Source organism: Ceratotherium simum, chromosome 36, assembly GCF_057802395.1.
Source record: "Ceratotherium simum simum isolate JZ-2026a chromosome 36, ASM5780239v1, whole genome shotgun sequence".
NCBI classification, from domain to species: Eukaryota; Metazoa; Chordata; class Mammalia; order Perissodactyla; family Rhinocerotidae; genus Ceratotherium; species Ceratotherium simum.
Window position 1 is genome coordinate 6,263,716 of NC_141935.1, and position 15,555 is coordinate 6,279,270.

At 34.2% G+C, this 15,555-nt stretch overlaps 1 protein-coding gene across 3 annotated transcripts in view; it reads left to right on the forward strand.

The window, feature by feature from the left end:
- KCNT2 (potassium sodium-activated channel subfamily T member 2) overlaps window positions 1-15,555 on the forward strand; it is a 341,540-nt gene that overhangs the window by 186,931 nt on the left and 139,054 nt on the right. For all 3 annotated transcript variants that reach the window (XM_087424351.1, XM_014794147.2, XM_087424352.1), the window contains exon 14: window positions 6,170-6,278. In XM_087424351.1, the coding sequence (XP_087280477.1) occupies window positions 6,170-6,278 (109 nt within the window). The remainder of the gene's footprint in view (window positions 1-6,169; window positions 6,279-15,555) is intronic.

The window sequence follows — 15,555 nt, forward strand, 5'->3', positions numbered from 1 at the left end:
GTTGGGATTTTTGCCGTGTATGTGGTTTCACCAGCAAGAAGGAAAGTGTTTATGGAAAGTGGTTTCGTCTACAAAAAATAATCGAGAAGTTGGACAAAACATAGTCATGTGACCATATTTAACTAAAAGGGAAGCTGGGAAATATAATTTCTCCCTGGGCAGCCGTGCAGCCAGCTAAAACTTGGAGATGGGTGAGAAGAAATGAGAGCCTCTATTACTAAAAGGAAAAAGTAGAGAATGAATATGGAGTGATAGCAGTTTCAGCCACAGTTCAAATCTTTGTCCACCCAACTATTCATGTACAGTATTTTCCCTGTATACTAAGATGCTTATCCATTATTATGAAAACCACTCCAGAGTTACATCAATTGCTGCATCCAACTCGAAGTCCAGGATATCTGGGTAATGCAGTCAGTTCTAGATGTGGCTCCTAATGGCCTGGCAACACACACACTAAGAAATTAGTGAGCGACCTCCGCCCTCATCCCACATGCATACACAATAGTGGAGCAAGATAACTGTAATAAAATACTGGTTTTTGAAAAAGGGAAGAATAGGAGACACACAGCAGTGATTGATCCATAGCAATGATGAAATCCTGTGGGACATGCATTGCAGACACCTTGCAGTAAATTCCTTGATGAGACACCCTTTCTGCTCTTAGAGAGTAACTCCTTTGTCTATTCATAAGCATGACTCCTTGTTCACTAGTTTCTGTGGCCACATACAAAGTTGAAATTGAAGTAGATTTCTTCTGTTCCTTTCCCTGGGTCAGTAATTGTTCTCAAAGTTCTTCTTTAAGAACTTTCTTAAACCTGCCTTATTCACTGGCTTTTGTTGCCCTGTCCATATCTCCCTCTTGATTGTAATGGCAGCTGCCTTGGCATCATCTGAAACAATAGGCTAGTGGTAAGGCAGCCCTTTAATCTGATCCTTGCCACAGGTCTGGTTTTTGGTCTGGCTGAGAAGTCTTAACCGAAGGCCTCTGGTAAAGTCTCTGAAAGAGAGTATCATCTCCTGCTCTTTAGGGTACAGTTCACTTTTTTGGTTCTACAAAATTCCAGATTCCTGGACTCTTGATTTAGATTTCTGGCTTCAAACAAACAATGCCTTACTTAAGAGAGCTCTATTCCCTTCTCTCTCTATTTACAAATTGATCATTTCTTACCGCAGATCACCTCTCTGTGTAGACTTGACTAAAATCAGCAAGGTGCTGTGAACACACATTATTAGTATTCTCCTCCTTTCCAAACACCTCTTCTAGACATGTCTCCATAGACATGTAGTTTCTGCACACAGAGGGGAAAATGGACAATAGGGGAAAATAGCAATTTCTGTGACAGATATAATTCTACATTATGCATTTCTATAGGACTTAAGGTTTATGTAACTTTGTCTTATGTTTTTAATTAGAAAATTATTTGATAAAAATTGACAGTTTGTGACTTGAAATGTCCCAAAAGGGAAATGTAAGTAGCTGATAAACCTGAAAAAATACTTCATCTCCTGGCTCACTGTCACTCTCTCCAACGCTGCTTGGTCATAATAGTTAATGATATTGATAGCCATGAAAATGCTATCAATGCCCTAGACTTGTGCTGCTGTAATTTCCCTTCTTTCAGTGTTCTTGCCCTCCATCCTACCTCAGCACCCATTTACAGAGGCACAGTCCCTGGATTATGTCATTACCTGTAAATGTGACCACTCAATCCCTATTCCTAGTGCCCCCCTCTCTGACCACCACTTCTTATCTTTCCAGTTCATATCCTCTAATACAGAATTCCAACTCTCTTTTGACTACACTGGGACCTACAATTCATTGATGCTACCAAATTTTCACTATTATTTGTACCTGCAGGTCCTGTCTTCCCTTCTTAACCTGTTTGAATTCCATGGCACACCACTCTATTCCATAATCTCAATTCATCCTCAGTCCATTGACCCTCTCTCCGTTAATTAGACTTGTTTGTCAAAAGTCAACTCCAATGAAATCTAACTCTCTCTCGTGGTGTTCACTTCCATGCATTTGAATGTGGTCAGAGGAAACAAAATAAACAAAAGAGAATCTGCAAACTATTCCCACTTTAAGTTTATGATCACTGATTTCTAGGGGTCCATAAGCTGTCAAACAATCATTCTCTGTTTCTCTATTCTTTTTCCTCTCCCATTCTCTTAAACAACTATGCCATATTTTCTCCTCTCACCTCCACCCTCTTCTCTAATCATCATTTCCACCTATTTCACTAAGAAAATAAAACCAAAGGAAGCAAAACAAAATTTTCATAAACTTCCACCTATGTATCTACCCACCAACCTGCTTGTACACCCATATGTTCTACATTCTTCTTACAGAGGAGCAGTTTTAGCAGTTATGTGACTGAGAGGGGACATAAAAAGAATTGTATATTATGTCAGTAAGATTATCCAAATTCTGACAGTCCATGAGTGACATTTTACAGAATTTCAAATATAACCTATAAGCTTTAGGATTTATGAAAAGTCATTAATCCATTTGGCACATCAAACAGCCCTGTCCAATTATCAGTGATGCTGGAAATGTTTTAGATTTACATTGTCTAATACTATAGTCATATCCACAAGTGTTATTGAGCACTTTATTGTTATGGTAATATGGCTAGTGTGATGGAGGAACTGAACTTGTATTTAGTTTTAATTTATTTAAATGTAAATAGCCACACGTGGCAGTGGCAACTGTATTAGGAGGGTAGTAGGTGGAACGCTGAAGAGCTGGAAGACGTGAAGAGCAAGTAGGAAGCTGTTGCATTAGTCTAGGTGAGAGATTATCAGAGTTTGAATAAAGGTCCCCTATCCCTTAGCTGTAAACCCAAAAACCCGAAAATTCTAAAAAAAGAAAATATTTTAGTATTTCTGTTGGTTGTAAAATCTGGCCTGACCTGAAATTATTTGGTGGCAATCTCTGCACTGAACTTTATTTTTTCCACTTAGTATAAATATTCACACATTTAACTAAGTGTGTTTAGTTTAACTAATTAAACAGAAATAATAAGTGTTTTTAAACATAGGTTGCTTCCTAGATGTATTTCCTAGGGTCTGATAGATGACTCATTTTGTATTTCTAAAATCTGAAAAAAAATTTTCTTTTTTAATTCTAAAAGCTGATAACTGGCCCTTAAGAATTATGGATAAGGATCTGAAGCCTGTAGTAAGTAGTTAGCATGGGAATGGGGGAGCGGGGAGTAAGAGAGAGCGAGAAAGGACTTTAATAATCAATAAACCTTGGCAGTCATATGACATTGGGAAATGAGGAGCACAGTAGCGTGAAAGAATATTCTCAGTTTTTAAATTCAGGTTAGGGGAGAGAGATTAGTATTTAACAAGCGTCCCAGGAGGAAGGATGGATTTGGACCTGAGAGGAGAGGTCTAGAGATAGATTCAATTCTGTTTTGCAGACTGGGTTTCAGCTTTCTGTAATTTACGCAAATAAAGGTCATTATCTAATTGAATATTCTATCATATTCTTTTTCCTGTGTTAACCATCCATATTGATTAAATTGATGTTTTTTTAATGAAAAGAGTACTGACTTTTCTTTTTATCTAATAAGGAATCCCATGCTAATTATATATTAATTCATTTATCTAAGACAGTGGTTTTCAACCTATCTGATCCAATATCTTCCTTTTACAATAAATACTTTGTAACGCTTCCGTTACTATCCTGGAATGAAATTCCTAGTAAATATAACTGTCTATATAAATATATTTTAAATAATTAATATAATATTCTAATTATAATATGCAAGAGAAACAGAAGGGAAATAATTAATAATGAAGAGGCATATATTTCAATATGTAAATGCACAGGTATGAATACCTCAGAAAAGACAGTGGAAAAGAGATGCTTGCACCAATAAGTATGTGCCAGCTACTGACACTGGCGATACTAGTGATCAAACATCCTCAATTTGTTTTAATGACTCATATACAATGCTAAACAGAATAAAGTGAATTTCCTCTTAATTTACACAGTAGCTGTGTTCCTAGATAATTCAGTATATGCTAAAACAGTGCAAAACATACTTTGCATTTGTGTGTAAATTGCCTCCAGTAATGTATATTTTGCTTGCTGGACTAATAGACACTGGAAAACTTTTACTTAACTGTAGAAAAAAAGCATATGCAGAAATAAAAATGACTACCTAAAATTTATTAATCTTTCCATTCTTTCCATTGATTGGTATTGTTTTAGAAAAATTCGCCAGTGCAACACAATCCTGTCTCAACCATCTCCGTTCAAACCCCAATGCACACATTCATTGAGCAAAAGGGAAAGAATGGAACCCAATTTTTTTTCATTTTTAACCACTGAAAGAAAATAAGATGGAATATTTTCAAACTATCCCATAAGTACTGTATTTTCTTATGATCCTTTATTAGAAGAATTTTGGTTTTTACTTTATAGCAAGGGAAAGTTAATAATTGCATGTGGTATTGCATATATGGTAATCATACTTTCCAAATTTTCTGGTACAGTTTGAATTTTAAAATATTCTGTTTCATGTCATAATAAATATACACATGTTTCTTAGGTCATATGTTCCAATTTTGGGTTTGAAATTTATGGACCCCATCTGTATTGCTATCGCATGATTCTAAAGTAATAACTCTGCATTTAGTGGTTTTACTGCTTTATTGTCACAGATTGGGCATACATGCTCAAAAATTATTTTGAGAAATATTGAAATAGTGGTGTAAAGTCACCGTCCTTTTGCAAATATTTCATATACTTTTCCACATTCAAAATTGGATTCAGAATCTACCTGGCTTTCTGCAAAATATTAAGTATTGTGGTTATGTATTTTTAAACTTTTCTTAAAGATAACATATTGACAAGTAAAAATGAGACAGAGAGAGAAAAAGACATTATTAGCAGATCCTTGATTTTTTAAGAGTAAATCCTGAGACATAACCATAGCATACAATTTCTTCCATAAAATGTGAAAAAAATAAATAAATAAGGAAATGAAATAAAAAGAAAAACAAATGGGCTCTTTCATATGCTAACTCGTATTATAAAAACAGGAGTAAGGTTAATGTTTGCCTGTGTGGAGCATTGAGGAACCATTTCCGGAGTATTTTTTTCTTATTTCTTTACAAATTGTATTGTTTATGTGTTCATTTTATAGATCTGCTCTCTTACTAATTCAACTTTCTATTTTTTTAGTTTACCTAAAACTGCTATTTTCCGCCTAAGAATATTTATTTTTTTAGGACTTTAAACATTGTCTTTGTTTCCAGTGCCAGAAATAATTGTTTACTTCGAAGGGAAGGTTTTATTCCAAAATAAACAGTACTTTAATTACTTTTCTAAAATGTGGCTTCTGTGGAAAACTGAATGTCTGGCATTGGGTTCTCATTTCTGCGTGAAAATAATATACTGGATTGAGTAGCATCACACTCTAATGTGACCTGCACCCTCTCCTGTGCCATCAGCTCTAGCACTCTTTATTGTTTTTATGTCATTGAATTTCAGTTGCCATTTATTATCTTTCCTGGTGGGACTCTATCATCCTTTGAATTTATGACCTTGAGTCTTGATGTTAAAGTACAATTTAAATATAAATTTATCTTAGCATTAATTTTTATTGATTGATATTATAGTTATCTTGATTGTACAAAATCTATTACTTATATATTATGCCAATATTATCTACTACGTCTTTTAGTAATTACTTTCTAAGTCTTTATGCTGTGTGACTATGAATTTGATAAATTAATACTGTTTTAAATCAATACTATTGTATTTCATACCGTAAAATTATCAGAACTAAAGGAGACTTTATACAGTCTCTGATTTATTTTCCAGACTGCACCTCAAACCTATCTACCTCTCACCTCCTTGTACAGATGAGGCATAGGAAAATTAAACATTTTGCCAAAAGCTGCCGATTTTGTTAAAGACAGAACTGCGGCGAGAACCCTCTTCCCTCTCGATCACGCATAGCCTAGGACTCTGTCTCATGAAACATTTTTCCTGGGGATCAGATTGCACATGTAAAAACATCTGTAACACAAGTGTGTTTATGTTGAAACTTTTGTAACTTTATTCATTGTTGGATTTTTCATATTATTTTAAAATATTACTATCCCAAGGTAAATTATTCTAATTTACCTATTTTATTTCAAACAGATCATGTTGTTTGTGAAGAAGAGTTTAAATACGCCATGTTAGCTTTAAACTGTATATGCCCAGCAACATCTACACTTATTACACTACTGGTTCATACCTCTAGAGGGCAGTAAGTATATTTTTTCTTTCAGATAATGCATTTTAAATTATAAAAAAATAATATAAGTGCAGTTATGTGATTTAGAAATACGGTACGCCACAGTAAACCGCTAGATATGTACCTTATACTTGTATTTGTGTGAGGTATCACAAAATACAGACATGTTAAGGGGTCCAAGACATTCAGAAAATTGACAGGGATTTGCTTTCTTTTCTATCTTGAGATCATTTGTTTCATACTAAATTCTAAGTATCTACATCGTTTGTTAGGCCCAAGATTAGGGCATTGTTTCTGTTTTCTGTATTAATACTTAGCAAATAAAACTTTAAGAAACAGGATGATGAAGGTCACTAGTATAAGACCTTAAAGCCATTTTTTTCTATTTCCTGAAGTAAGTTTTTATCTTAAAGCTATGTGTACAACATTGACCTCAAAATTAAAAGTCTACAATTCTTATAGAATGATAACAAAATAGTTGATAAAATTAGGTAATGTAGTATAAAAGAAATCACTTTTTTTAATATGCATTTAAAGACAGATGAGGAAAGTCATACTATCAGAACATTTTGTTCTTATTTATTTTAATAGTTTCATAAAATGGAGGTTGTTTTTGACTTAGATGATCAAGAAAAATGTAATCAGTGAACGTAGTCACCTCTCTTATTGAAAGAGACAAATGTTGCATTTCACACCTTTTCATACTCCTTGCTTGGTATTTTAGACAAAATCTTGATTTTTCTAAGTAAATTCCATTGTGGCGCTTGTGGTTATGATTTGTTTAAATTTTGTAAATTATTTGTTAGTTATCTAAGTGAACTGCCAAGTCAAATCAAGAAAAAGGAAAATTCTTTCTTAGGATTAATACTATATGGAGTAAGTTACTAATTGAAAAATAGTAAACGCCTCGCGATATTTTTAAGTAGATTTTACTCTCTTACCTCTGTTTACGTCTCTGCTCTGTTGGGACAAGTAAGAGTTTCCCAGAAGCAATTTTCTCAAAGTTCTGAATAGAAATATGTTTATTCTATATGTTTACAAGCCTTTAATCTGTGCTATGGAAAGGATGTAACAGAATCATGAGTGAAATTGTTTCTCTTTGAAGAAAGTACTGAGCATTTTGATGAAATTAAATAAAACACTGAAAACTCTTTTGACACTAATTAATTGAACATTCATAGAACTCCTCACATGGGTTCATTATTTTGCCGTCCGTCTTTGTCATAGAATAATACAACTTTATAGCTGAATATCTAGTGCAGCTTCATTGTACAAATGATAAAATGAGGCCCGTGAACCCTAAGACACATCAGTACTCATAAATGGGTTAAATTACGTTGTCCAACTCCTAGTAAATATTATTTATTGACAGACAATATTGCCTGGTGAACAAATTGCACTTGACATAAGTTTGGAAAGAATTTCAGTGACCCTCAACAAAGAAACTTTCCCAATATACACTCTAATGAATTTTGCCTTATTAAAAAGAAAGTGCTGTTGTTGAAGGCATTGTTACCACATAATTAAGCATTTCTCATAAATAAGATTAACCAGCAAAATTATTTCACAACTAAGTGTCACAATAAATGCTATAGTCCACCAGAATAACTTTCTTTCTTTCTTTCTTTTTTTGTGAGGAGGACTAGCCCTGAGCTAACATCCGATGCCAATCCTTCCCTTTTTTCTTGAGGAAGATTGGCCCTGGGCTAACATCTGTGCCCACCTTCCTCTACTTTATATGGGAGGCCGCCACAGCATGGCTTAACAAGCGGTGCGTTGGTGTGCACCAGGGATCCGAACGGGGAACCCCAGGCCGCCGCAGCGGAGTGTGCGCACTTAACCGCTTGCGCCACTGGGCCGGCCGCCAGAATAACTTTCTTTGCAGCAGCTTTATTGAGATGTAATTTACATTCCATACAATTCGCCCATTTAAAATATACAATTCAATGTTTTTTAGTATATTCATAGAATTGTGCAACCATCACCACAAACTGATGAATATTTTCATCACCCCATAAAGAAACCCTCTATCTTTTAGCAGTCACCTACATTTCACCCCAACCCTTTCAGTCCTAGGCAGCCACTAATCTACTCTCTCTCTACAGAATTTCCTATTCTGGATGTTGTATATTGCATATAAATCAAATCATGCAATATGTGCTTTTTTTTTTTTTTTTGGACTGGGTCTTTCACTTGGCATGATGTTTTCAAGTTTCATCCGTATTATAATATGCATCAGTACTTTCCTTTTTATGGCTGAATAATATCCCATTGTATGGATATGTCACATTTTATTTTCCTATTTATCAGCTGATGGATATTTGGGTTGTTTCCAGCATTGTGAATAACGCTGCTCTTAACATTTGTGTGAAGATTTTTGTGTGGACATATGTTTTCACTTCTTTTGGATATATATCTACGAATGGAATTGCTGGATCATAGGGTAACGCTGTTTAGCCTTTTTTAGGAACTGGCGGAATGTTTTCCAAAGAAACATAACATTTTGTATTCCCACCAGCAATGTATCAGGGTTCCAATCTCTTCACATTCTCAGCAACACTTGTTGTTATCTGCCTTTTTGATCATAACCATCCTAGTGGATGCAAAGTGGTGTCTCATTGTGGTTTTCATTTGCATTTCACTGATGACTAATTAACATTCAGCATTATTTCATGTGTTTTTTAGCCATTTATATATCTTCTTTGAAGAAAAACATCTTAAGACTCCTTGCCAATTTTTAATTGGGCTATTTGTCTTTGCTTATTGAGTTGTAAGAGTTTTTATATATTCTAAATACAAGTACCTTAATCAGATATATAGCATCATTTGAATATAAATAATCATCCAAACAGGAGATCACTTAATTTAACATATCCAATATATTTTGTTAAGAATATTCTTTGGCTCAGGTAATTTGTATCAAATCTTCTGTATCATACATTAATTGAAGATATAGTCAAGATTCACTTATTAACAGAACATGTTTGAAATTTTGCACTGGAGCATTAGCAGAAATTAGAGAGCTCAAATATATTGATTTAATAATAAGAGAACAAACTTGAGAGCTGAATTACGTAGTATAATGGGAAAAATGTTGAACAGTCTGAGAAATGCTTTATTCAAGGATTATCAAACTACTAATTAAAAACAATACAATAATACTCAATTTTATGTAATACTCAATTTTACTCAATACTCAATACTACAATAATACTCAAATTTCTCTATTGAAAATGGAGAGAGAATAATATTATTAAAACTTCATTCTAGGTTCCAGCCCAATGGCATAGTGGTTAAGTTTGTGTGCTCCACTTCAGCAGCCCGGGGTTCACAGGTTCGGATCCCTGGCGCGGATCTACACACCGCTTATCAAGCCATGCTATGGCAGGCATCCCACATAAAATAGAAGAAGATGAGCACAGATGTTAGCCCAGGGCCAATCTTCCTCAGCAAAAAGAGAACGATTGGTTAAAGGTGTTAGCTCAGGGCTAATCTTCCTTACCAAAACAAAAAACAAAAAACTCCATTCTATAATAAATGATGATTTTGACTAAAAATAGTTGATATTCACAGGCTATCATGTACTGTATTAGTTGATACAAAGTGATAAAAGAAGCTAAGACTTTAGGATCCAACAAGCATAGAAACAAATGTAACACAGAACCTAAAATGATCTAATTTTAAAATATATCTTTTTAAATGAAGTGCTATGTAGATGGTTGGTATTTAAAGAAAATAATAAATGTGAGTTCTGAAACAAATGAGTTAGGCTGAGGAATCGAGAATTGGAGATCATAAGGTCAGCTCTTTTAGTGACAGACCTGCCTTCCTTCACAATAAACATGAAGTTCCTAATTCAGCCAGAGAATTAGACAGACTAACCCACTCAAACACCTTCGTCCTTTTCTTAGTGCTCCTTGTGTTCTAGCCAGTGGAGATGGGGACAAGATGGAAACCACATATTAAGGATGAATTGCCTACTTCTGCACTTTTATATAAGAGGAATCTTAATTTTTAAAAAAATTCTGTCTTGTATTTTACAGTCTCTACAGCAACTTAGCCAGTACCCTGACTAATAAAGTTCCCAAGCCTGATCGGCATTGTACGATCTTACATTTTCTTTTCCTGTATGTTAACATAATCATTCTGGTTCTAGTTGATCTATGAGTCATAAAGTAACTTTTAGATGACTTCAAGTAACTGTGCCCCTTTTATTCATTGAGCGTTTACTCTGTATTTCAGCAGTCTACAGTTTCCCCCTTGCTCACTTTATTTGTAATTTGAGTGTTCAGTGCTCTTGGCAGTGGTATTTCCTACTGTTAATTAAATTAGCATTTCGATTAGTTTGGCAGGCTTGTTAGAACATAAATTTATTCTTTGGGCAAAAATTACTGTAGGCTGTTGAACATGGACTGTGGTGGTTTTAGCAAAGAAACGCCGAATTGTCAGACCAGTTGCTAGACATTCCACTGACCCATCTTGATGACATTTCATTCTTATCAACATTTAATTTTCATTTTCTGTTTCTTTTAATTTACTTTTATGAAAATATCTATTTCATTAGTTCCATCCAAGAGGCAATGTTTTTGATCTCACTGGTAATCAATGGGAAAGAAAAAGAGAATTGATTAAAAATGTTACAAAGTTAGAATTTACTAAACTTAGCCACTGGTTAGATATGAATGTAGAAAAGAGATAAAAGAGAAAATCTCCTCGCACTTTGAGTCTGGACAGTAGAGACCTAAAAAATATGTAGTTTGGCAGAAGGAAAAAAGAGTTTGATATTGGATACATTTGCTTCCTAATGCAGATATAACTGATGGTGGGAATTGCCGCTCCTCTTGGTTCCTAAGGAGGGATCAGTGCTGTTCAGGGCCATAGAGGGGAAAGTAGAAATAGTGGGGACTGGGGAGAAATGACAACTTAAGACTTTTCCTTGGGAAATTATTACTTTTAGGAAACAGATGGAAGAAAAGGAAAGCAAATATAGTATAGCATAATGGAATAGAAAGGAGTCAAGATTTCTAAGAACTGAACACTTAACAATATAGATGGTTTAAGATTGATGGAGACTAAGCAAGCAGAATTAATGGGATTAGTAGGTTACCAGTCGCTGGGGAGTTCTGAGAAAACATTTTAACAATGGAGGCTTTCTCATTTTGATAAAGGGTGAACAAATAAGGAGATGCTAAGAAAGTGAAGCCTGGCGGGAGACTATGCTTCATTAGGTTTGTGCATGAAGATAAGAAAGAAAAATAATGAAAGCTCTATTGCATAGAAATGTTGAGGAAAGCGTTTTCTATATATGTTTGTGTGTATGTCTGTATGTATTTATCTATTTGTTTTTTGTTTGCTTTTAAAGTTTAATTCACAGGGTAAGTATCAGTGAGGAGGAAGAGATTGAAAATGCAAGGAGAGAGTGGGGGATGGGATCCACAGACTGTCTGGAATATCTTTACCAGCTAAGGAGGAAAATGTTTATTCCTCAGAATGGAATGGGTAAGGAAAGGGGTAATTTACAGTCATTTTATTCATTCATAATAAGGAATATTGCACTAGTTAAAAATATGTTCTGCCCACATGACGTAGTATCTGACTAAAAGTACGGGTGATATTTATTTTACACATCAAAAGTCTGAGGATCAGCATTCAGAGCAGGTTGTCTGACTCAACAATGCCATCAGAGCACCTAGTTCTTTCCATTTTTTTATTCTAACATTTAGCCCATAGACCTTAATCCTCAAGATTCTCTCCTTGTAATCACAAAATACCTGCTTTGCTTCAGGCTATTCTGCTTCTAGGTGGGAAGAATGCAGAATGACAATGGGGCAAAGTATTGACAACTGAGACTTAAACTTTCCATGAAGTCCCACCCATTGCTTTCTAACTTCTAAGGATACAGGTATATTTTGCGTATTAGAAGATGCACTTGATTCTAGTTATATCTATTAGCAATGTAAATGATTTTAAATTGAAAAATATATGTATATATACACACATTTATATTCATACACATATATGTACTCATAATCTAAAATGATATGTTTACTCTTTTTAAATAATTAGGTTATATGTAATAGAAATGAGAAAGTCAATCAAAGGATCTTATCAGGAGTTATATTGAATCATACAAATAACCATGATAGCCTAAGTTTTATATGTGAAATACAATGAAGGTCATTGCTGTTCATTAAAGAGAAGGCTCAAATCTGGTGATGAAAATTTGGTGCTATTAAAATAAGGAAATAGTATTAAGTAAATCTGAAGTATAGTTGTTAATTATGATTACTTTTTGATAATTAGTCCTTTAACCTGAGTTTTTAATATGTTATTTGTCAAAGAACCAAACTGAGCATGTTATTACTATAAGATGCATGATTCAGAAACTTCTCTCATTGAAGTAGGACCTTTTTGGAACTGCCTGTCCTAATCACAACTAAAATTCCCTCTGCTTGCTAGTGTTTGTGCTGTAAATGGACCTCCTAAATCCCGGGAGAAAATGCGGCAAAATGGAAAGAACACTAGTTTTGGTAGATAGAGATGGTTGGCTCACTAACTGGTGAAGCCAACTAATGTTGAGCCAATTATATACGCCATTTAATTCTCAATCATTTTATATGGAAAATCTAAGATGAAATTTTCTCATCCATTCCTTTATCCATTTATCACACAATTATCTATTAAATGCTTACTGTGTGACTTCAGGCATTGTGGTTTCAACAAGGAAACCAACAGAAAAAATCTTTCCTATCAGGGAGCTTTTATTCTAATTGGGGAGATAGACAATAAACAAAAATAAATGAGTAAAATATATAACGTCTCAGAAGGCAGTAGTGCAATGGAGAAAAATAAAGCAGGAACGACAATGGGGAGTTCAAGGATGTGAGGACAATGGAGAGTTCAAGGTCCAACTTAAATGATACAGTCATGCAAGACCTCATCAAGGAGTCAATGTTTGAGCAATGAGCTTATCATGTTAAGGTAGTGAGCCATGCAGATATCTGAGATAGGAATTTTCCAGGCAGAAGGAAAAGCAAAGACTCTGAGATACAAGCACATCTGATATTTGAGAGACAGCAAGTAGGCCCATGGAGCTAGAACAGAGAGAAGGGAAAGGTAGTAAAGGCTGAGATCCAAGAGGAAACAAGGGTCCGGATCATGTAGGGTCTTCTGGGCCATTAGAAGGATGTTGGGTGTTCCTCTAAGATGAGAAATCATTGGAAGATTCTGAGCAGAGGAGGGATAAGATTTGAATAATAACAGAGAAACGCATTGGCTTCTTGGTTGAGCAAAAGCAATTATATTATGGGAATAATCCAAGCCAAAATAATTTAAACCATGTCTTGGACAAGAGTACGAGTGTGCAAGTAATGAGAAGTGCTCAGATTCTAGATATATTTTGAAGGTACTGTTGTCAAGATTTGTTGACTGATTGGATGTGGGGTGTAACAGAAAGAGAAGAGCCTAGAATGATTGCAAGTTTTGGACTGAGCAACCAGAAGAATATAATTATGGTTTACCATGATAATGAAAATCACAGAAGATCAGGATTTTTATTTTGGACATGATTAAGTTGAAGATACTTCTTAGACTCCCAAAATTTTGTTCAATGTGCAGTCTGGAGGTGAGGGAGGATTCTACACTGAACTCTGATTTTAGCTGTCATCAGCATATAGACATCATTTACAGCCATGCAGCTAAATAAAGTCACTTCACAGGATTATTTTAAGGATTACGTACAGCCATGTCAGACCATGGTAGGTAGTAGTCTTTAGTTCTCTCATTGGCTCTATTAGTCTATGTCAAGTGAGTTAGATTCTATATGCATCGAAATCATTCTTTTAATTTGGTGTTAGAGACAGTTTGAGGGTGGCAGGAGAGATGCTTTAAAGACAAAGCAGGACACACAGCACCATATATTTTGTTTGTGATGGAGTGGAAAAAGACTTAGGCCTTGCACACGTGTATTTTATATCCAAGTCAGAATATTTCAGGGCCTCTATCAAAATATGGCAATTCTAATGACTGTAAAAGAATAAATGTTTGTAACTTTATTTGGATATTTTTTGGGGACAAAGGATGACATGAATGAGGAAATATGTAGTAGAATGCTTCCAAGCAATAGAGTGAAGTCGTATATATGTTCACCATGGTCAATCTTTTGAATCACTGTCTTAAGTATTACAGAAATTAGGATTAAATATATTTTGAAAAGGATGACTGAAATACATACAACATCAGGCATTTTACTTTCAAACAATATATCACATTATTCAGTCATAGAAGATTTTTATAGAAGAAAGCCAAATAGAGTTATAGGAGGTATAAAAGTTTTTTGTCTCCTTAAAGTATTCAAGTTTTTAGTGACCATTTGAATTCAAGTTTGTTTGGAAGAAATGCATCATAAGAATAATTTAAATAGGAGAAAATGATTAAATGCAATAAAAATTATTTTAAAATAAAGCAGAAGACAAAGATGAAAAAAGATATCAGAGAAAATGATGGTTAAGTTACATAAACATAAGCAAATAACAGTTGTTAGCAGATTCAATTAATGATAACACATTAATACAATATGCTGAAATAATTTTACTTTTATTTATGTGACCACAAAAAAGGAGGCTTCAAATAGAAATCAATTGGTATATGATATAAACATATATTTGAAGTATTTTGAATGGATAAAAAGTTAAGAATTCCAATGCTACATTCCATAAACACATATTACAAGTAAAGGAGAAGCAAAACTGCTTTTATGTTGTAACAGAGTCAGAAGTTGCAATTTTGTAACTATGTTCCTCAAGGGCGGTTATTACATAAGAAGCCCTTCATTAACTTACTGAGCAAGTATGTCACTTTCATCAATGGGATCTGGAAACTGCAGGTCTGGATATTGCTGCAATGCTCTTTGTGAAATGAAAATTAACTTATAAACACAAACTATTAAGTTTTATCCGTTGTTTTCAAAGTAATTGGTATCTTTTAAAATAGAAGACCTTCATTCATGATTGTTTTCTTAGCTTGCAAAATTTTATCACATCTCTAACCAAACGCAAAGTGTTTATAAAATTATAGAGAGATGGCCTTGTTCAACTGTCTTTCATGAACATTTAATTGTGTACATTTAAACTTAGATGAAATTCAAGCTTTCTCAAATAACTATTTCACCCAAGATTGCTTAATAGTTTTGTGAAATCTGCAACCACAGGAAACACATTAAGTCAAAATGTAGTATAATTAATTTGTGTGTGGTGTATATAAATAGTGGCTCTGTTATTTCATACAATTG